At 47.3% G+C, this 20,170-nt stretch overlaps 5 protein-coding genes across 5 annotated transcripts; 2 read left to right on the forward strand and 3 right to left on the reverse strand.

The window, feature by feature from the left end:
- Nucleotides 1-410: 410 nt before the first annotated feature.
- On the forward strand, nt 411-3,285 carry msh-2 (DNA mismatch repair protein msh-2; the record flags this gene model as incomplete). Its single annotated transcript, XM_032021080.1, has 3 exons — nt 411-434; nt 487-618; nt 670-3,285. 3 exons carry the CDS (start codon nt 411-413, stop codon nt 3,283-3,285), a joined length of 2,772 nt encoding a protein of 923 aa, XP_031882072.1.
- A 640-nt stretch (nt 3,286-3,925) lies between these two features.
- On the reverse strand, nt 3,926-5,730 carry CGGC5_v008016 (uncharacterized protein; the record flags this gene model as incomplete). The annotated part of the gene is made up of 9 exons (XM_032021081.1): nt 3,926-3,945; nt 4,138-4,164; nt 4,202-4,229; nt 4,418-4,479; nt 4,670-4,722; nt 4,909-4,970; nt 5,154-5,210; nt 5,395-5,456; nt 5,637-5,730. 9 exons carry the CDS (start codon nt 5,728-5,730, stop codon nt 3,926-3,928), a joined length of 465 nt encoding a protein of 154 aa, XP_031882071.1.
- A 181-nt stretch (nt 5,731-5,911) lies between these two features.
- CGGC5_v008017 (NADH-ubiquinone oxidoreductase 21.3 kDa subunit) lies at nt 5,912-6,706 on the reverse strand (the record flags this gene model as incomplete). The annotated part of the gene is made up of 4 exons (XM_032021082.1): nt 5,912-6,006; nt 6,057-6,254; nt 6,326-6,445; nt 6,526-6,706. The coding sequence occupies 4 exons, from the start codon at nt 6,704-6,706 to the stop codon at nt 5,912-5,914; spliced, it is 594 nt and encodes a 197-aa protein (XP_031882070.1).
- A 1,078-nt stretch (nt 6,707-7,784) lies between these two features.
- UBP2 (Ubiquitin carboxyl-terminal hydrolase 2) lies at nt 7,785-12,398 on the forward strand (the record flags this gene model as incomplete). Its single annotated transcript, XM_032021083.2, has 9 exons — nt 7,785-7,838; nt 7,909-8,053; nt 8,134-8,142; nt 8,187-8,408; nt 8,500-9,956; nt 10,015-10,417; nt 10,469-12,054; nt 12,091-12,295; nt 12,352-12,398. 9 exons carry the CDS (start codon nt 7,785-7,787, stop codon nt 12,396-12,398), a joined length of 4,128 nt encoding a protein of 1,375 aa, XP_031882069.2.
- A 7,195-nt stretch (nt 12,399-19,593) lies between these two features.
- On the reverse strand, nt 19,594-19,928 carry CGGC5_v008019 (uncharacterized protein; the record flags this gene model as incomplete). Its single annotated transcript, XM_066151949.1, has 2 exons — nt 19,594-19,699; nt 19,777-19,928. The coding sequence occupies 2 exons, from the start codon at nt 19,926-19,928 to the stop codon at nt 19,594-19,596; spliced, it is 258 nt and encodes an 85-aa protein (XP_066008734.1).
- Between the last annotated feature and the right edge of the window lie 242 nt (nt 19,929-20,170).

A 20,170-nucleotide genomic window follows, 5' to 3' on the forward strand; every position in this document is an offset into this window, starting at 1 on the left:
CTGAATTAAAGACGATGAAATGTGCTGGAGCTGAAATTGAGACTCAGCTGTTGAGGTCGATCTGCCTGCTAGAACGTTGAATAGTCATGAACAATTCTCGAATCTCAAAATCAGCACCAGTAGAGAGCTTTCAACGCTTAACCAGAATGGGGCTAGACTACTGGTCAGGATTCCCAGCTGCGGCAGAAACACTGAGGCGGTCAGACATGCCTAGCCAAAGGAGGACTAGCGCTGTCGCGACGCGAAATGGCAATTGAAGACGCGCTCCCGGGAAACCACTTTAACACCCGCGTAAGGTACCTAAAGCAAGCTGCACTCGTGAGGGTGATACTCGCCGGTTACACTCATTTCACCCACAACGTTCTTCTCATTCTCACTTGTCTTTTTTGAGCGTTCTACTATATACCAAGATGTCTTCCAGGCCTGAATTGAAGGTTTGTACTACAATTGCATATTTCCCCGTTCAATTGGCTAATACGTCACCAGGTCGACGACGAGCACGGCTTCATCCGCTTCTTCAAGTCCCTCCCAACCGTCCACGAAGACACCGTCCGCATTTTCGACCGAGGTGATTGGTACACCGCACACGGCGAAGATGCCAACTTCATTGCCCGCACAGTATGTTGGACCGTACCGTAGCAAGCCGCCTGCAGTACTGACTTTGTGCAGGTATACAAGACCACGTCCGTCGTGAGGACACTCGGCCGAGATGACAAGACCGGACTCGCCTCCGTGACAATGACGGTCACGGTATTCCGACAGTTTCTTCGAGAAGCTCTTTTCAAGCTTGGAAAGAGGATAGAGATATGGGAGAGCACCGGCGGCCGCATGAACTGGAAGGTCGTCAAGCAGGCGTCGCCCGGCAACCTGCAGGATGTCGAGGAGGACTTGGGTGGACAGATCGAGAACGCACCCATGATTCTAGCCGTCAAGATCTCTACGAAAGCATCTGAGGCAAGGAGCGTGGGAGTCTGTTTCGCAGACGCAAGCGTGCGAGAGCTGGGCGTCAGCGAGTTCCTCGACAACGATTTGTTCTCTAACTTCGAGGCTCTCCTCATCCAGCTGGGTGTCAGGGAGTGCCTGATCCAGACGGACAAGGCCGACAAGGCCAAGGACCCGGATTTGACGAAGCTGAAGCAAATCATCGTCAACTGCGGCGTGGCGATCTCGGAGCGATCCGGTGGCGAGTTTGGCACCAAGGACATTGAGCAGGACTTGGCGCGTCTTCTCAAGGACGAGCGGGCTACTACCCTGCTCCCTCAGACAGACCTCAAGCTGGCGATGGGCTCCGCCGCGGCACTTATCAAGTACCTTGGCGTGCTCCATGACCCTTCCAACTTTGGGCAGTACCAGCTTTACCAGCACGACCTCTCCCAGTATATGAAGCTGGATGCGGCGGCTTTGAAGGCTCTCAACCTGATGCCCGGCGCCCGTGATGGTGCCAAGACAATGAGCTTGTACGGCTTGTTGAACCACTGCAAGACTCCTGTTGGTAGCAGACTGCTGTCTCAGTGGCTGAAGCAGCCGCTCATGAGCAAAGAGGAGATTACCAAGCGCCAGCAACTGGTCGAGGCCTTTGTGAACGACACGGAGCTGAGACAGACCATGCAAGAGGAGCACCTTCGTTCCGTTCCCGATCTGTACCGCCTGGCCAAGCGTTTCCAGAGAGGCAAGGCGAATCTCGAGGACGTGGTCCGCGCATACCAGGTTGTCATTCGCCTCCCTGGTTTCCTGGGCACTTTCGAGGGCGTCATGGACGAGCAGTACAAGGACCCTCTCGACGAAGCCTACACAATCCCTCTGCGCGAACTCTCCGATAGTCTCGTGAAGCTTGCAGAGATGGTTGAGACAACGGTCGACTTGGACGCGTTGGACAACCACGAGTACATCATCAAGCCCGAGTTCGACGACAGTCTTCGCATCATTAGAAAGAAGCTCGACAAGCTTAAGCGCGATATTGACCAGGAGTTCTCCGATTCGGCTCGCGACCTGAAGCAAGAGGTGGGCAAAAAGATCTTCCTCGAGAACCACAAAGTCCACGGCTACTGCATGCGTCTTACCAGACAAGAAGCCGGAGCGATCCGCAACAAGTCGGGTTACCAGGAATGCTCAACCCAGAAGAACGGAGTCTACTTCACCACTAAGACCCTCCAAAGCCTCCGTCGCGAGTTTGATCAGCTTTCTCAAAACTACAACCGCACCCAGAGCAGTCTGGTGAACGAGGTTGTGGGTGTTGCGGCGTCTTACTGTCCAGTTCTGGAAAAGCTTGCCGGCGTGCTTGCCAATCTTGATGTGATTGTCTCTTTTGCACATTGCTCCGTTCACGCCCCATCCGAGTACGTCCGCCCAACGATCCACGCCCGTGGCCAAGGTCAGACCATTCTCAAGGAAGCCCGACACCCGTGTCTGGAGATGCAAGACGATGTCCAGTTCATCACCAACGACGTCTCATTAACCAGAGACAAGTCCTCTTTCCTCATCATCACTGGTCCCAACATGGGCGGAAAGTCGACCTACATCCGCCAGATCGGCGTCATTGCACTTATGGCGCAGATCGGATGCTTTGTGCCATGCTCCGAAGCTGAGCTGACCATCTTCGACTCGATCCTGGCGCGCGTGGGTGCCAGCGATTCACAGCTGAAGGGTGTCTCGACCTTCATGGCTGAGATGTTGGAGACGGCAAACATTCTCAAGTCGGCAACAGCCGAGTCTCTCATCATCATTGATGAGTTGGGACGTGGTACATCGACATACGACGGCTTCGGCCTCGCGTGGGCCATTTCAGAGCACATCGTCAAGGAGATTGGATGCTTCGCCATGTTCGCGACGCATTTCCACGAGCTGACGGCGCTGGCTGACGAGCACCCAGAAGTCCACAACCTTCACGTTGCAGCACACATCAGCGGCGGTAACGAGGGAGGCGAGAACACCAAGCGTGAGGTTACGCTCCTGTACAAGGTGGAAGACGGCGTCTGCGATCAGAGCTTCGGTATCCATGTCGCTGAGCTGGTCCGCTTCCCCGACAAGGTCGTGCGCATGGCGAAGCGCAAGGCCGACGAGCTCGAAGACTTCACTTCGAAGCACGAGGACCTCGGGCTGAAGTACAGCAAGACGGACATGGAGGAGGGCAGCGCGATGCTCAAGGAGATCCTGATCAAGTGGAAGGAGGAGGTTGCCGCGGGGTCCATGAGCAAGGAGGAGATGGTGTCCAAGCTGAAGGGGTTGGTCATGGCGGACGAGAAGCTGCTTGCGAACCCCTTCTTCCAGTCCGTCAAGACCTTGTAAAGGTTGGATTCGATCAATGAGGCGGACATGATTTTGCTTTGGGTTGCTCGGCGTTCAGGGGAATTATGGGAAGTGTAATGATACTGGCTGGTTTGCGGCCTACGGAATAGCTACGTAGAGCCATGTGTAGACAAAATGCACCCCAAGAAGATATAAGATTCAATCAATTGGCGTTCTAAGCATCTTTCGATTGTGGAAAGCTGGAAAGCTATTTCGTGTTTGCCTAGGTGCCTTACGAAGCCGTTGGCCCAGCTCAGGTCCCTTGATTGCAGCTGAACCCGGGAAACTTTCACAGCTCACCGAACCCTCCCAAAAAGGCAGTGCCAACCCTTGGGTTCCTTCCCGTTTTGTCTCGTTCCACCTTAAACATACTCTAGGCAGCAGACAAAGATACTTAGCCTCCGTCGAGGGCAGCAGCCGTCAACCAGTTCACATACGGCACGGTCATCCCCCCGGATGGCCGAGTGGTAAAAGCACCAGCACAACATAATACCTGGTTCGACAGGGGAGCTCTGGTATCCCTCCAGGTGCGCTTGGTTCGACGCTGACCCGCGGTAGCGCAAGGGCGTATTTTTTTAATTTTGGTTTTGCGTGGGTCTCTTTTTCTTTTCTTTTTTCCTTTTCTTTTTTCTTGTCGATTTTATTCAGTGAGGGGTGCACCTGGGTTCAGAAGTAGGGTGTTAGTGAACCGAGGTGTGACAAGTATTTCATATGTGAGAACGGGAATGCGAGGAATGGTGTCAGATGTAAAGATAGAACGATGATTGGTCGAATCATGTGTTGTCATAAACAACCTCTGAAGCTGAGTATCATCATGAAGATGGGGGCGAGACGAGGATGGAGAGAACGTACCGTCATGAGTAGGCGTGACGATGCTTGCTTGTCATGCAGGTCCGAGCAGAGAACGAGACGAGACAGTCATCGGCGGTAAGAGGTGAAGAAGTCTTGGCCCAAGAGTTAGTCGGACGATGTCAAACAAAACCATTGCGAAAGTAATTTGGGGAGTTGGTAGGGTATCAGAAAGTGATAGAACGGTGATGATTCGAATCATGTTGATGTAATCATAAACAGCCTCTGAAGCTGAATCTCATCATGAAGGAGCGGTAGGGAGGAGATCGTGGACTTGACTTACGAGTACAACTAGAACACGCCACGCTGGCGACGCGACGAGAATGGCCAGGGCACAAGAGAGACCTGAGCAACATGGTTAGCTGCTGACGGCACTCGGAAGGATATGTGACAATAGTGCGCGGGGGGTAAGTGTCAGACAAAAAAGATAGAACGGTTATGTTTGAATCATGGGGTTCATAAACAGCCTCTGAAGCTGAGTCTCATCATGAAATGGAGGAGGGCAAAGACGCCTAATGGGCATAAAGAAACTTACATCTACTGGGGTAAGGATCACACAGGGACGTGGTCGGTGGAGAGATCAAGGGTCTGTTGGGTGGTCAGTCATTGCTTCCCACGAGATGGTATGTCAAGCGTTTTGAAGAAGGACAGGGTCAGAAAAATGATAGAACGGTGATGGGTCGAATCATGAAAAGATTTCATAAACAGCCTCTGAAAGCTAGGATTCGTCATGTTGAGGGTGGGCAAGGCGGCACGGTATTGAAGAGGAGTTACGTACCGTTAATGGCGAGGCTATCGGGTGACGTGGGTGTCGAGACATATGTCAACTTGAGAGTCTTGGAACCAACAGTTAGCAAATGTACTAAGCCGAGTTGGCAGAGAAGAGTGTGGTTCGTGATTGGGATCAGACAAATGATAGAACGGTGAAAGGTCGAATCATGAAAGATTTTCATAAACAGCCTCTGAAGCTAATGTATCATCATGGAAGGGAGCAACATAAGAGACGAATGCTGGCTTACATTACGGTGATATCGACAGAACTTGCCGGGGGCTACGATTGTCCGGTTGGGGAAGGTCTGGGCCGATGCTGTTAGCTACAGATGAATGCAAAGAGTTGCAGTCATGGCCGGGGTGAGAAATCCAAATCAGACAAATGATAGAACGGTGATGGGTCGAATCATATTTGATCATAAACAGCCTCTGAAGCTATTGTATCATCATGGAGAGAGGGGAAGCAGTAGTGCAGTGGGGGAGGCTTACATCGTGATGGGAGACAAGCACCCGCGTGCACACCATGGCATTTGGCTTCGCAGAGGACCTGGCTTGACGTAGTTAGCAACCGCGAAGAGACGTAAAGAGCGAGTAAATCAGGTAACCACAAGGTAAATCAGACAAATGATAGAACGGTGATGTTTCGAATCATGAAAAACTCATAAACAGCCTCTGAAGCTAGAGTATCATCATACGAGGGATCGGCGAAAGCAGTGCTGTTAGTAACATACCATTTGTTGTGACGCAATCGGGCGGGTGCGTCGTTAGAGACAAGCACACATCACGCGGAGAGGTTACGCGCAGCGAAAAGCTCAGAGAGAGCATTGGAACAAATAATACAGTTTCCATTCCTCTAGCCGATGAGACTCCTCTTCTCGTGCCCACAGTTTTTCTCTCGCGGGCCTGTGTATGTACAAACGGGGAAGAAAAAAGAGCATGCCTCGCTTTGGCGGGTTTGGTGGTTTCGTTGTGGTGGTGGTAATGGTGGGGTAGGTTTTTTTCTTCTTTACTCGACTGTCGCCTTGACGGGGTTGATCTCGACTCCGTACTTCTCCTTGAGCCTTTCGCGTCTGCGCTCCTCGTAGCCGGGTGGGCGGATTCCTGTATCGTGTCAGCCTCCGGGCGGATGGACGGGGTGTTGGGTTGCGCACCTCTGCCCTCGCCAATCTCTGCAATCGTCTCCTCAATCGGGCGTCGCCTAGCCGCGCGCATGGCCATCTTGCTGTCAAACTCCTCCTCGTCTGGTCTGTCGGCCCGGTTGATCCAGAGGCGTCCTCCGGTGAGGGCGAAGACTCCCTGCCAGGCGGCGAAGCCGGCGCCGAGGCCAAGCACGATGGGCATTCTCTTGGCTGTGGTGCAGCGTAAGTATGACTACCATAATCCAAATGCAGCGTTTATCGCCTAGGGCAAGTGTCCGTACTCGTCAATCCAAGGATAGAACCGGCGAAGAAACCGGCGGTTGCGCTGTTCCACGCATCGTCCTTTTCCCTCAGGTTGGCCATGGCAGTCTGGGTGAAGCCGTAAGCGCCGCCGCCGAGAGCTGTTCGAGTGTCTCCGTCAGCCCACACACGTTCCCATTGAAACCCCCCCGCGCATCCCTCGCATGTTCGTTAAACGTACTCATGACGGCAATGATGCCTCCGCTGCGGGTGAAGACGGACATGGCGCCGACATTCTGCTTCTGAAGGGCGTTGGTGATGGCGGCCAAGAAGAAACCAGCACCGCCAAGAGCGACGCTGGACTTAATGGCGGTCTTGATGGCATCCTTGGGATGGTACGTGTCGTCGTGGTCGCCGGCCATGGTGGATTCGGGGGCACTCCGCGGGCCAGAGGTTCAATTGGAAGAAACGAAGGATTGGTGAGGGATGTTGCGGAAGTTTGAGGTCGGGTTGAAGCTCCACGGACGATGTGGAGCTTCCGGCGGGACAGTCACGTGGTCTGGTTCGGTGAGGAGCCAATCATATAGCAGGGGATGGTCAACTTTTAGAGCAAATAGAGAACAGCCAAGCTCGGTGAAAGTCGGCAGGAGGCGCAAGGCATCAATTGCTTCCGTATACATCCCAAGTACTTGTACGTTCTAGTTTTCAATTTTTCGCAAACTGTTTAAGCATTTGGCAGGAAATGCAGCTGTCTTCTTCTCAAGATTGTCAATAGCTCTGCATTGGCTCAGCTCGAGCTTGGGTGACTAAGCCAGGCACGCATTCACAGAGGATATGAGCTTCTGTCACGTGCTTCATCACGTGGTATCTTCTCGTCTGTCGGGCCCCTCTGATGCCACATCCTTGCATTCCATGTGATTCTAACCACACGGAACATCGCGGCGCACCTTAAAGATCCTCCCCACCAATTGGGGAGAGAAGATCGGCTAGTTTTCCTGTGTCTGGGCGACTACATTTCCTGTGTACTAGGTGACTTTTATAAGGACGACGACGATAAGTAGACAGCGATAATAGCAACAACAGTAGCAACGAGAGCAGCAACGATAATGGCGGGCACATAGGAAGAGTAGTCGCTCTAGCACAGGAAAAATAGGTGGCCTGGTGGAGAGGGGAACAAGGTTGGCCCTGCATCAATCAGATAGCGATAACAGATGCCGACCTAGCTCCAGGCGGTACCTCTGCTAGGTACCTAAACACCCAGCTGCACCAGCGCTAACGTACCCACGGGCCGCTCTAAAACTGCCCCGGCGCCCAGTGTGCTGTGCGAGGCTGCCAGCTGCACTGCGTCAGCCTGTCCACGTCTCGGTCCCCCGCCACTGCCCACCTTTGCCTCACCAGGTTATTGGAGGAAGGTGCCACCTTCTAGAAGCCGGCGCATAGGTAAGGTAGCTTAAGGCTTGCCATTCCCTGCCCTTGACGCAGTGCATGAAAGCTGTCGTAATGGTGCCGATGGGACAGCTTTCGACATTTTCAACTTCTCCCAGGGCATGTGGTGTTTGTCCTTGCATTTAGATACCCGCCTTTACGACCTCCATCTGTCTGTCCCTTGCGGTGCTTTAGAAAGCAGCGTCCACCTCGTGTCGCCGCTGCTGTCGCCCGCTTCTCGACAGCAAACGGACAACCGCTTCGTTTGTACCTAGCCGGCGACGACCTGTCACCACACAAGACAACACGACACATATCAATAGAACAGGGCACTGTTGAGTCATGTATGTTTTCTCACTCTCGCATCGCGCGCCTGCCAATGGTTGCTCGCTGTTTCTGGGTACTGACCTCACCTGGTGCGTAGTGACCCGCTGTGATCAACCCCTCCTCCACGAACGAACGAACGAACCGATCAAGGCGAGCACATCTCAAGAAAATCCGACACGACCGAGACCATCGTTACGGACAACGGGATTAGGCCACTACAACAGAGTTACAAAGACGCTGGGAGCTGTCCTGACGGCAATATGGTCGCGACAGACAGCTACGCCATCATGTCTCCCCCAGATTCGCCGCCCATGACGCAGCACTGGGAGGGCCGCGCGCCACAGGTCAAGGAGGGGATGGTTGGCAAGTCGGGTATGTCTGTTGGTGCGCCTCTCGGGTTGTCGGTGTTCTCCATGACATTCGAGAAACTGGATAGGCTTTAGTTGGACTAACCGCCCGGCAGGCCGTCTCGCCCCCAGATGGGTTCATGACCTTCTCAACTCTGAGCTCGACGTCGGCTCATTCACTAATATCCAATGGGATCCGAATGCCCGTTGCAGCCGCAAGGGTGCATCCCACACACTCGTGCTTGTTGGCAACCAGAGCACCGCCGACGCCGCGAATCCTGGTGTTCTCTCCTGCGTCTGCACTACATGCGACTTCCATTTCCTCATCAGGAGAGCTTGGGACCCTGACCAACTGGTTCAACTTTGCCAGCCCGCACCCCTCCACTTTCCCCTAGAAGACACAGACTTTTATCTGCATCATCTGGTCAATGTCCGACAGCCATCTCAGCACCAGGACTACACCTCCGAGTACCACCCTCTGATCAAAGAGTCTCTCATCGCCGTAGAGCACTTTGCGTGCTCGGCCCCTCGTTGTACATTCCAGGTTACAGCCGAGATATCGCGTCCTCGTCTGAAGCGGGAATGGGTTCAGCTCCTGACCGATCAGCAACGAATTCTCGACAACTTGGCAAATGCTCGGAAGGAGTCCCCGGACCGCTTCGCAGACGCCAGAGACGACTGGTGTACTAGCGCGCCCTCCACTCTCAACACATACCTGCGAGATTTACTAGACAAACCGAATCCCCGCAACATTTCGCAACGTAACAAGCGGTTCCATGTCGTGTTCGGAGAAGAATGTTATGTTATTTTCAGGGCGATTCAGTTCTCGGAGGAGACGCTCGAAAAGGACGAGGTCCCGGAGCCTTACTTTATCCCACCCAAGTTGGAGTCTGGTACGCCTGGCACACCAACAAAGATTAGCACTCTTCGGGCGTTCATCGAGGACATGCAGGCTGAAACAGAGAGCCTGATCGTTCGCAGTGGAAGGACAGGTGAATCACGAGCTGCTGCTGGAAACCGTCTTTCAAAGGAGTTGCAATGCTTTGACTATCCACGGAACAAAACCACTTCGACAGCTCTCGAGGCTCATCGAATACTCGGCGTGTTGCCAGACTTCGACAGGGCCCTCATCGTCTACGCCTACAAACGGCAGTCTGTCTTATGCGAGCAACGTCGAGCAGACTATGTGGCGGCACTTCGCGACATTGCCCAGGAACATGCTGACGATGAGTTTCAAACACAGGCAGTGCAGGAGCTCACGCTGGTGGAGAGGACGCCTAGTGGGAATAATGGAGCAGTGGATGAGCTCCAGCAACAGGCATACTCGTTCTTCAGCCTGCAGTACACTGCGTCTGATGACGAGGTTATTTCTGCATACAATAGGAAGATCGAGCACTCTCCCTCCCAAGCCGATTTCGCGCGAGAGATGATGCAAGTCATCGGGCGCCATAGATCCAGCGACAGGATTCTACTCCAGACCACTGGGCCGATGGACATTTCCACAGCTTATCGAATTCTTGAGACAGAAAAGGAGTGGCCAGATGATAGCATTCGCGCCATGAGTGAGGTTAAGGTGTGTTGAACGAGACGAGAGCCCCGCCGTGCTACTGCGACTAACATCTCTTTCCTAGGTCACTAACAATGCCGGGAACAAGCCAGTCATTGACCAGGCGCTGAACGCTTTGGAGGCCATTGCCAATGATAGAAAGAGCGACATGCTGCACCAGACAGTTCTAAGCTGGAGAAGTGATGCGGGAAGCTCAGCGAAAATTAACTCGACCTCTGGGTTGGCCACAGCGTCTGAAGAGAACACCAAGCCTCGTCTTGACCTGCCTGCTGGGCTTGAAAACATTGGTAACACATGCTATCTCAACAGTATTTTACAATACCTGAGAACGGTTGTGCCTCTCAGGACGCTGCTTGCTCGATACGCAGACTACCAGCTTGGTCAAGATGAGTCCGAGGTCACGATGAGACGAATTGGAGGAAACAAACTCCCGGTCGAGCAGGCTGAAGCGGTAATTGCAAGAATATGTGAGTTACCAGCTAACGATTATCCCTGAGTCCCATGCTAATTTTCCTCAGTCGTCGAAGAACTTAGCAAGCTATTGGAGGATCTCGACAAAACCAAAGAAACAGCTATCCGTCCGTCGCAACGTCTTGCCAACGCAGTGCTCCTACCCACGATTGAGATCAAGAAGCAGTCGAACGCGGAGGAGGGTCCGAAGACGCAAGAGGTTATGGGCGCACAGTTTCCTTTGCCCCCACCACTCCCGGCACGTCCTGCTCCAGTACCTCCCGCAAAGACCGTGGAACACGTCGGGCCCTTACCAGACGCAAACATGGTCAACATCACTGTAGACTCTGTCTCAGGCTCTGCAAGCAGTGTGAGCTCACAGACGCTGGTCAGTCTGGACGCCGACCAAGATAAGAATGCCGTACATGAGGACAACATGGACGTAAAATTCATCTCTGAGCACCCTGTACCTCCAAGCGACTCGGATGAAAAGGATGTGCAGATGGTTGATGCACCCGCACCTTCGGTCGAAGAAAGAGTTCTCAAAGCTCTCGAAACCCAGAAGCGTTCTTCTGGCACCGACCAGCAAGACGTCGAAGAAGTCATGGGTAGCATCATCAACCGTCTGCAAGCAGCAATCAAACCCACCGAGACCGACTCCAACGAAATCCAGTGGGAGCCAATCATGAACACGTTCTACGTCGAACTGGCCAACCACACAAAGATGCCCAATCAAGAAAGGTTTACCGCAGAGTCCATCTTGGAACGTGCGATAACAGCGTACCCTGCAGAGGGAGGACCCAGCACGATTGAGCAAGGCCTTGATCGAAACTTCAACGTCCAGCGGGTCGCTACCACTGACGGACATGACATCATGCGATTCACCTCCATCAAGAGGCTTCCGCCGATCTTGCATGTACTCATTCAAAGAACAAAGAACGACGGCCGGAAGAACATGAACCCTGTCCAAGTATCCGAAACGCTCTGCTTGGACAAACACATGGATGCGGCTGGAGACCCGGATGCCCTCAAACTCAAGCAAAAAGGATGGGTCATCCAGGAGCGTCTCGACCAACTGAGCAACAACGCAAAGACTTCTGCCGATAACCCAGAGCTTATGGATAAGTTCATCGACGGCTTCGTTCGCGTCGACAAGCCAGAAGAGGAAAAGTCAGTCTTGACCGACGAACCTACAACATCGCTCAGTTTTGCTGGGGAGGAACTCGTATTTCCAGCCTACGCCTCACCCCCAGACTCAATGCTTGAGAAAGTTGACGCCCCTGTTGGAGCTTTGGCGGATTCTCGCCAGAAAATCAAGAGCATGCGTGAAGAAGAAATGAAGGCGCGCTCGACTGAACATGACGCACTTTTCCAAACGCGAAAGCAGGTATATCGTTTGCAAGCGGTCATATGTCACAGCGGACAGCTGAATGCGGGGCACTACTGGGTATGGATTCACGACTTCGAAGACAACATCTGGCGCAAGTACAACGATCGTACGGTTACAGAGAACGCTAGCACCGAGAAGGTTCTGGAGCTTCTCAACAGTAACGGCGATCCATACTACCTGTGCTACGTCGATGACAAGAAGCTCGACTTGGTCAAAGTTCCGAAGCGCAACTTGGACGCAGATGGCGACATCGATCTGATTGATGTACATGCCCTGCCCTCGGAGACCGGTCGAACCTAGTGGGGCGTCTGTGTTGCAGAGGACAGCTCTGTTGCAGCTGAGGATAATGGTGTTGTGACCGACGCCGCCTTTGACAGGGACGCCAACGACAGGGGACGCCAACGACAGGGAACGTCAACGACGGAGACGCCAGCCAACGACAGGGGATGCCAACGACAGGGAACGCCAATGACAGACGCCAAGGAGAGGGACGGCGATGAGACAGGTAAGGGGATGAGCAGTTACTCGCGTCGCCGTACACGCAATGCTGAATCTCACAAGCCATCCCTCAAACGCGAAAGGCGCTACAGCGATTCCACCTTGACTAAGAGACGAGTTACTCGGTCTGTCACTCGTTCTAGAAAAAGGCAAGCGGACTGCACAGATGAGAACGCGGCAAGTTCTTCAAAACCACGTGTCAGCGTCAAAAGAAGAACCCGACTCTAGATCACGATTCGAGGTTTACGGCGTTGAGGAATAAAAGAGAAGCACCTGAACCCGGCGCTTCGAAACAGAAGAAAGCGAAGACGTACATGAGCGGCGAGAGTACTGGGTATCGATTGAGACGTTAGTGTCTGGTCTCAAACGTCAATTCCATAGCTAGATGCATTATGACGAAGGTTTACGGGCGTCAGTTCATTATTTGGGTTTACTTGGTGGTCTTGCTTACTTCACCAAGCATGGATGGCGAAAGAATTGGTAGCAGCATGATTACTGCTCGCAGCATAGCATTTGCAGCTCAATACCCAGAGATTAGACAGCATTACCGCATTGTGCGCTTACGCTCGTCGTGTTGTGTCCAGTGTCTGATGATGAGGTCCTTGCAGGTTCGTCCGATTGATGAAGAGAGTTTTGCTACCCGGGCAGTGTTAGATGGCTATCCGGGCAGTAACCCCTACGACCTGTAGTGATAGAGAGAACGACAGGAGTGACAATAAGGATGGGTAATGACGATAGACGAAGACGATGATAGACGACGATATCGAAAGACGACGACGATGAATCTCTGACGTCTCCGTCGCCTGGCTTTGTTCGCAGCGTTGTGAGCTTCCCGCCCCAGAGCCCCGCTCCGTACCCGCTTGTTCCGCGCCCCGAGCCCCCATCTATCCACACACGGCGCCAACTTGGATATCCACACCATCGTCGTCGCCAGCCACTGTGGAGATGTCTCACGTATTTGCCGTCCAACCAGCATCCTCAACACGCCCCTTTGGCTCAGTGGTAGAGCGTCTCACTCGTATCGCTGCGAACTATGAGAAGGTCCACGGTTCAATCCCGTGAGGGGGCATTTCCTTTTGCTTCGGGCTACTTTAACAAGCTTTTTGGCCCTAGAGGACGTGGCGTTTTGTTTTGATGTTTTACTGGCTGGTTTGGAGGCCATGAGGGTTGTCTCGAGAGGTCCGGGCGGTGATGTATAAGCTGATAATCAAGCAATCCCGCAAATATGATAGAATTATTGCTGTACGGCCTGATGGCTAATTATCTTGAAAGTTTTCATGATTCATCAGGAAAGCGATCTTTTTGAAGCGACTTCCTTTGCCGGGGAAGAGGTTGACGCAACAAACTCACGATATTCGAACCGAATACACCGCTGATAGAGCTGCGAGATAGACCAGATGGGCGTAGTCTGCTACCTATTTTTCATACATGTATGGTTTGTGACAGACACCGCTGTCACATTCAAAAGCGGCAGAGATTTGCTACACGACTCGATTGCAGAGAAGCATGAGATAACGTCTTGTTTCCTGGTGCGGCTTCGAATTTCTGGCTTCGAATTTCTCTCCTGTTGGGAATGCTGGTAACAGCCTTTAAAAGGTTTGGTTCCAAACCAAAATGTCCAGCCGCGGTGCCTCAAAATCCCTCATATGGGACATATAGTACAGCAGAGTAAAGCTGAAAGAAATATATCGCTTGCGTAAGGACACCAAGCTAATGTGGCATCAGTGTCTTATGCATTGGCGAATACAGGCAGAACGCGGGAGACGGCGACAAACAACACAACGGGCTGGCTAGTTACTCTTCGCATCGACTCGAGCCTGGAAGCAGAATGTCTAGGGGCTACTAAAGTATTCTTCGTTTGGTATCTTTTATAGGACTAAAATTGACACTGCCCTTTATTGCTTCTTGGTCTGATTTCTTCAGAGTTCTCCTTGTAAACTTTTAAATACGGATAACCAATGGAATATGATGAGGTTTAAGGCCACCCTCTCCAGGAGCAGTCTGTGGTCTTGGTTTTGTGTCAGCTCTGCTGTGCGCGAAAAGAAAAATGCGAATGTGGAAGACTTTACAACTTGGTGAACAGACGCTCATTCTTTACTAAGATGCTCGTAGTATAAAACGCGTGGTACTAGGATGAAGGCAGTGAGACGCAGACTCAGCAACAATGAAGATCTCCGATTTGACCTGTTTTGTGGATACGCAGAGGACTATGGTCGCTGAGAAGAACGCCAAATATACCAGCGTCTCAACATCTGAAGCCCAGGGCGTGCAGAAGAGATATTCAACCGTGCAGTCTACTGCTTATTACGTATTCAATACACGGATGAAAACAGAGTTAACCAACATCACCAAATGCGATTTATCAAAGTCAATCAAAACAGTCTTATTGACGATGAACTCTTTTAAGCCGCGTATTACGACGCCTTGATTTAAAGCAAGCCTCACCAGGCTCACTGCACTCCCTAACTACGCAAGACTTTCCTTAAGATCAACTCAAATATTCAGGTAGATCTCCCTAACACCAGCAGGCTTGCGGTAGAAATAAAGCAGCGTCCCTACACTTCAGAGTTAGCAGCCGCAAACAAATAAGAAGAACCTCTACCGTATGCAACCAGGTCTTCTATAACCATTAACATAGGGAGCATAGAAAATAAACCCGCACTTTAAGACTTCGCTATATAGGAGCAGGCACCTATGCAGGAATACAGACGATAAATACGTCTGTGAAATAATCACAAGATGATAAGTAGAAACAGCAACTATTAGCTGTAACAATATAAATATACCTATACTTAGTATAGTACTACCGCAAGTATAATTAAAGCAAATTAGACCCCTAAACTTACTATTAATAAGATTTTTTCATAAGGGTTTAATTAATTAGCTATATTATAAGTATAATAATTTAATTACTATCGTACTGCGATCTTCTTACTAGACGAAGCACTGTAAGGGTCTAGGACAAGGTCGGTGCCATTGGTCTAGCCTACTACTACGAGCATTCCAAGCTGGAGGAAAAAAGAACCATTCTGAGAAAGGGTGGTGCCCTTCTCATCTTTAAATACATGTGAGTCTTCTTCCAGAAGCTTCCATTGAGTAAGGGCCGACAAGGTTCTCATAACCTTCCACGATATTCTGTAACCTTCCAAAGTATTCCATAGCTGAGGGTCTAGCCGAAGCTTCATATCAGTCCATAGACCGTGACAAGCACTAGCTGAAGTGCTCTTACTATATTTATCTACTGTAGACCTTCTTATAGGGTAGGCTATAGAACTTCCTTAATATAATTTAATTACTATATAAAACTATATTATAATAAGGCTTATAATAATCTTAGTAGTTTAAAGCTATTCTAATATATTATAATCTCTCTTTAGCTAATTTTTTATTAGTTAGAAAGTCTCTATAATAAGTAGTATTATTATAAACCTTTATAATATAAGGCTTACCTTAATAGTACTAAATGCCTTCTTATAGTCTACTACTATTACTAATATAGTAAAGATATTAATAGTAAACTAAGATAGGTCTAAGTAAGTTTCTATATACTCTAACTACTAATATAGGATTAAATGTAACCTCTAGAAGCTAATAGAAATAGAAATTAAGCTTATCTATCTAAAATAATAGCTATTAGCGCTAGCTATTAACTTATTACTAGAAGTAAAAGTCTTTATTTTAAGCCTTAGGATTAACTAGTAGTAACCTAGCTTATATATTATTTAGTAAGCTAGCTAAAAGACTCTTATTAGTGCTAGTTTAATAATACTACTTATTATAGTAGTCTATAAAGCTTAAAAAAGCTTTATTAACCTACTCTTATTAATAATTACTACTCTATATATCTTTTAAGTATAAAATACTAATATAGTAGATATAATATAATTATATTAAAAATAGTAATAACGCTCTTAACTTATTATAATATAACTAAAGCTTCTATTATACCTATTTAATACTACTATAGAAGAAGGTTTACTACTTCTTATTAAAAGTATTAAATTAAGAAGTAGATTATAAGGCTAGTAATACTTAGTCTTTTTATATATATCAAAGTAAGGTATAAGTATTATATTAATAATAATATAGCTATTCTAACTACCTCTAAGAGTTCTATAACTACTAAGATTTACCTTAATTATTATTTTTAACTAGAGGAGAGATTATAAAGTTATAATACTCCTTCTAGTTAATAAAGTAAAAGAGAAGGTATTTTATACTTATTATAACTTCTTAGAGTTAGTTATACCTATTACTAATATTTTATCTTTTAGTTATATAAAAATACTCTATTTATTATAACTTATAACTATAGTATTAATTATATAATACGTATAGTTATATAAATACCTTATATAATTAGCAGTTTAGTAGGTTATATTTTAAGTTGTCTTTCCCCTTACTTTTCCCTACTAGAGGATATAACCTACTAACTATAATAACAGGAATTATTATAATATATCACTTCCCTTATAATTATCTATATAATTAAATGCCTATAAATACTTAGGATTATCACTTTTTATTATAATATAAGCCTATCTATAACCTTATACTATATAGGTATATATACTACACCTCTAAATATACTTATACTTATACTAATATAAGCTATACCTCTTAATACAACTTTAAGAAGATTTAGAAGTTAGAGTTACTATCAACTTCTATTATAGCTTCTTAGAACCTTTTAGTATATTATAATAAGGCTTAAATAAACTTAATAATATTTTAAAGCTAGCTTATAAACTTAATATAGTATTAGAGTTTAAAATTGTTATTATACTAGTTTATAAACTAATAGAACTCTAACTTAGCGTTAAATATATCTTTATTAGCGCTAAATAAGAAGGCTTAAGCTAAGAGATTAAAGATATAGCTATAATACTATATATATTAAACCTCTATATCTTTCTCTATTATTTTAAAGTTAATACTCTAGTAGAAAGTCTTAAAGTAAGTATTATTATTTATAGTATTATTAGAGATTATTACTTTAATTTAGTCTTAAATACTATATTAGTAGATAATACTAATAAAGGTCTCTAAGAGATTATAGCCTCTATAGTTTTTATAGTATTAAGAGAAGGCTAAAAAATAAGATCATAAGGTGCTTTTAGTATTAATAAAATAATAAATCATTATTATAAAAGTATAAATATTTAGTAATAACTATAGATTAAATAATAAATAGATCTTAAAAACTACTATATAAAGTTTAAACTTTATAAAAGCTTCTCTATACTAAAATAAATTAATAAATTAGTTATAAATTACTATCTAGCTTTATAAAACCTCCTTAGTAATTTTTATACTATAATACTAGAAGATCTACTAGAGGAAAATATTCTTAAAGTAGATAAATAGAAGATTAGTAGAGATAATAGTAGTAATAATAAGGTTTTTTAGAGTTATAATCTTAGCTTTTAAGATACTTAAGTTAATAAAATAGACCTTTTTATATAGAGGAGAGATTAATATTATACTAATAATAAGGGTATTAAGCTATTAGAATCTTTATTTAATACTAAAGAGATCTTATAGATATTGTATCCTTTTTAGCTTTATTAAAGTATAAATTATATAGATAAAAAGCTTATATTAATATACTAAAATTAATGCTCTTAAGTAGTAGATATAGTAATAATACTAAAGACCTATAGAGACCTCTTAGCGTTATATTATTAATAACTCTAAAAAGAGCTCTTAGTTTAGCTTTATATAACTTTAATAAAGAAGTTATTATAGTCTTAAATCTAGCTAGATTAACCTTAGCTATACTTCTTTAATAACTATAACTTTAGTATATACTTCTTATTCTTAGTAATAATCTACAGTAAGTTATTAATTATAAAAACTATAAGTATAATAATAGTAAAGGCGTTTATAATCTATATTAAGATATATAAGTATAAAGTACTTATTAATAACGTGGTTGATAAGCGAAGCGATCAGACAAGCGAAGCGATCACCCGACCGCAACATACCTATCTCCTACCTTTACATTTACATTACGCTACACACAACCATGTCATCAGCAAATAAAGAAGCTCAATTGAACTTAGCTACCCAAGCAATCAAACGAAGCAATAATCTTAGCTTAAGAGCTGCATCCCAGATCTACTCAGTGCCTTACTCAACGCTACGCGACCGAATGAAGGGAAAGCTATCACGACGTGATACTATACCTAACTCACGCAAATTAACGGAGCTTGAAGAGGAGAAGCTAGTTGAGTATATCCTCGACCTGGATTCCCGATCGTTTCCTCCTCGCATCAGTGGTGTGGAAGATATGGCCAATCGACTGCTTGCCGACCGCGACGCGCCCCCAGTTGGCAAGCGCTGGGCTTCGAACTTCATCAAGCGACAACCGCAGCTCCGGACGCGCTTTTTTCGCAAGTACGACTATAAGAGGGCCCAATGCGAAGATCCAGACGCGATAAACGCGTGGTTTCGTCTTGTGGCGAATACAATCGCGAAATACGGCATTGTGGACTCCGATATCTATAATTTCGATGAGACTGGGTTTATGATGGGCCAGATTGCATCCGGGATGGTCGTCACGAGTGCCGAAAGGCGTTCAAACACGAAAATGATGCAGCCTGGTGACCGTCAATGGGTTACAGTCATTCAGGCCATCAACTCGTCAGGCTACAGCGTTCCGCCGTACATCATCGTTGCAGGCCAATATCACCTCTCCACGTGGTATACAGAAACCAGTCTCCCACGCGACTGGGTCATCGCAACGTCTGAAAACGGATGGACAACAAACGAAAGAGGCCTAGACTGGCTACAGCACTTTAACCGGCATACAAAACCGCGTGCAAGTAGTAGTTATCGCCTCCTCATTGTCGATGGGCATGAAAGTCACCACGCCGCCGACTTTGAGATATATTGCAAGGAAAACAACATCATCACACTCTGTATGCCGGCCCATTCGTGTCATCTGCTTCAGCCCTTAGATGTTGGGTGTTTTGGGCCGCTAAAGAAGGCTTATGGTCGACAAATTGAGGATAAGATGCGCCGGGGTAATACGCACATTACAAAGGAAGACTTCTTCCCTGCGTTTCGCGAGGCATTTACACAAGCCCTCACAGTTGAAAACATCCAGGGAGGTTTCAGAGGGGCTGGGCTTGTCCCTCTAAGTGCCGAAAGTGTGCTTTCAAAGCTCGATATCAAGTTACACACTCCAACGCCTCCAGGGTCCCTTCCAACAACACCCCCCGCGTGGACTTCTCAGACGCCAAACAACCCAACTGAGGCGTCTTCTCAGTCTGAACTCATCAAAAGGAGGATCTCTCGCCATCAGAATAGCTCCCCAACTTCAATTATTGAAGCTGTAGAGCATCTATCAAAGGGAGCGCGGGGATTTATGCACCAGATTGCCTTACTAAGGTCTGAGGTCCAGATCCTTCGGGAAGAGAATAACCTACTTAGCCGACGCAGAAGGGCTAAGAAAACACGTCTCAGACAAGGAGGAAGTCTTACTGTAGCTGAGGCTGAGGACCTTCAGTCGCAGAGAGAGGCGACAGCTCAGATCGAGGAGGAAACGCGCCGGAGTAGTGGCCGTCGGCCGAGGACGGAAACAGGTCAACGGCGATGTGGTGTCTGTGGGAACACTGGTCATAATGCGCGAACATGTCAGTTTATTGAAGAAACATCTAATGAAGAGGTTTCTGAGTAGTTTGAACTCAATTGATTCTGTGGGTGTTGTGTACGAGTTAGAAATGTGCTGTGGTTGCGGTTGGGTGATCGCTTCGCTTGTCTGATCGCTTCGCTTATCAACCACGTTATATATATATATATTAGTAGTAGAAGTGATAATAATAATAATTAATATTATTAATTTAAAGTAGAGAGATATATAAATATAAGAAAATAA

Source organism: Colletotrichum fructicola (genome assembly GCF_000319635.2).
Source record: "Colletotrichum fructicola Nara gc5 chromosome Unknown KSG_Nara_v1_contig04, whole genome shotgun sequence".
In the NCBI taxonomy this organism is placed as follows: Eukaryota; Fungi; Ascomycota; class Sordariomycetes; order Glomerellales; family Glomerellaceae; genus Colletotrichum; species Colletotrichum fructicola.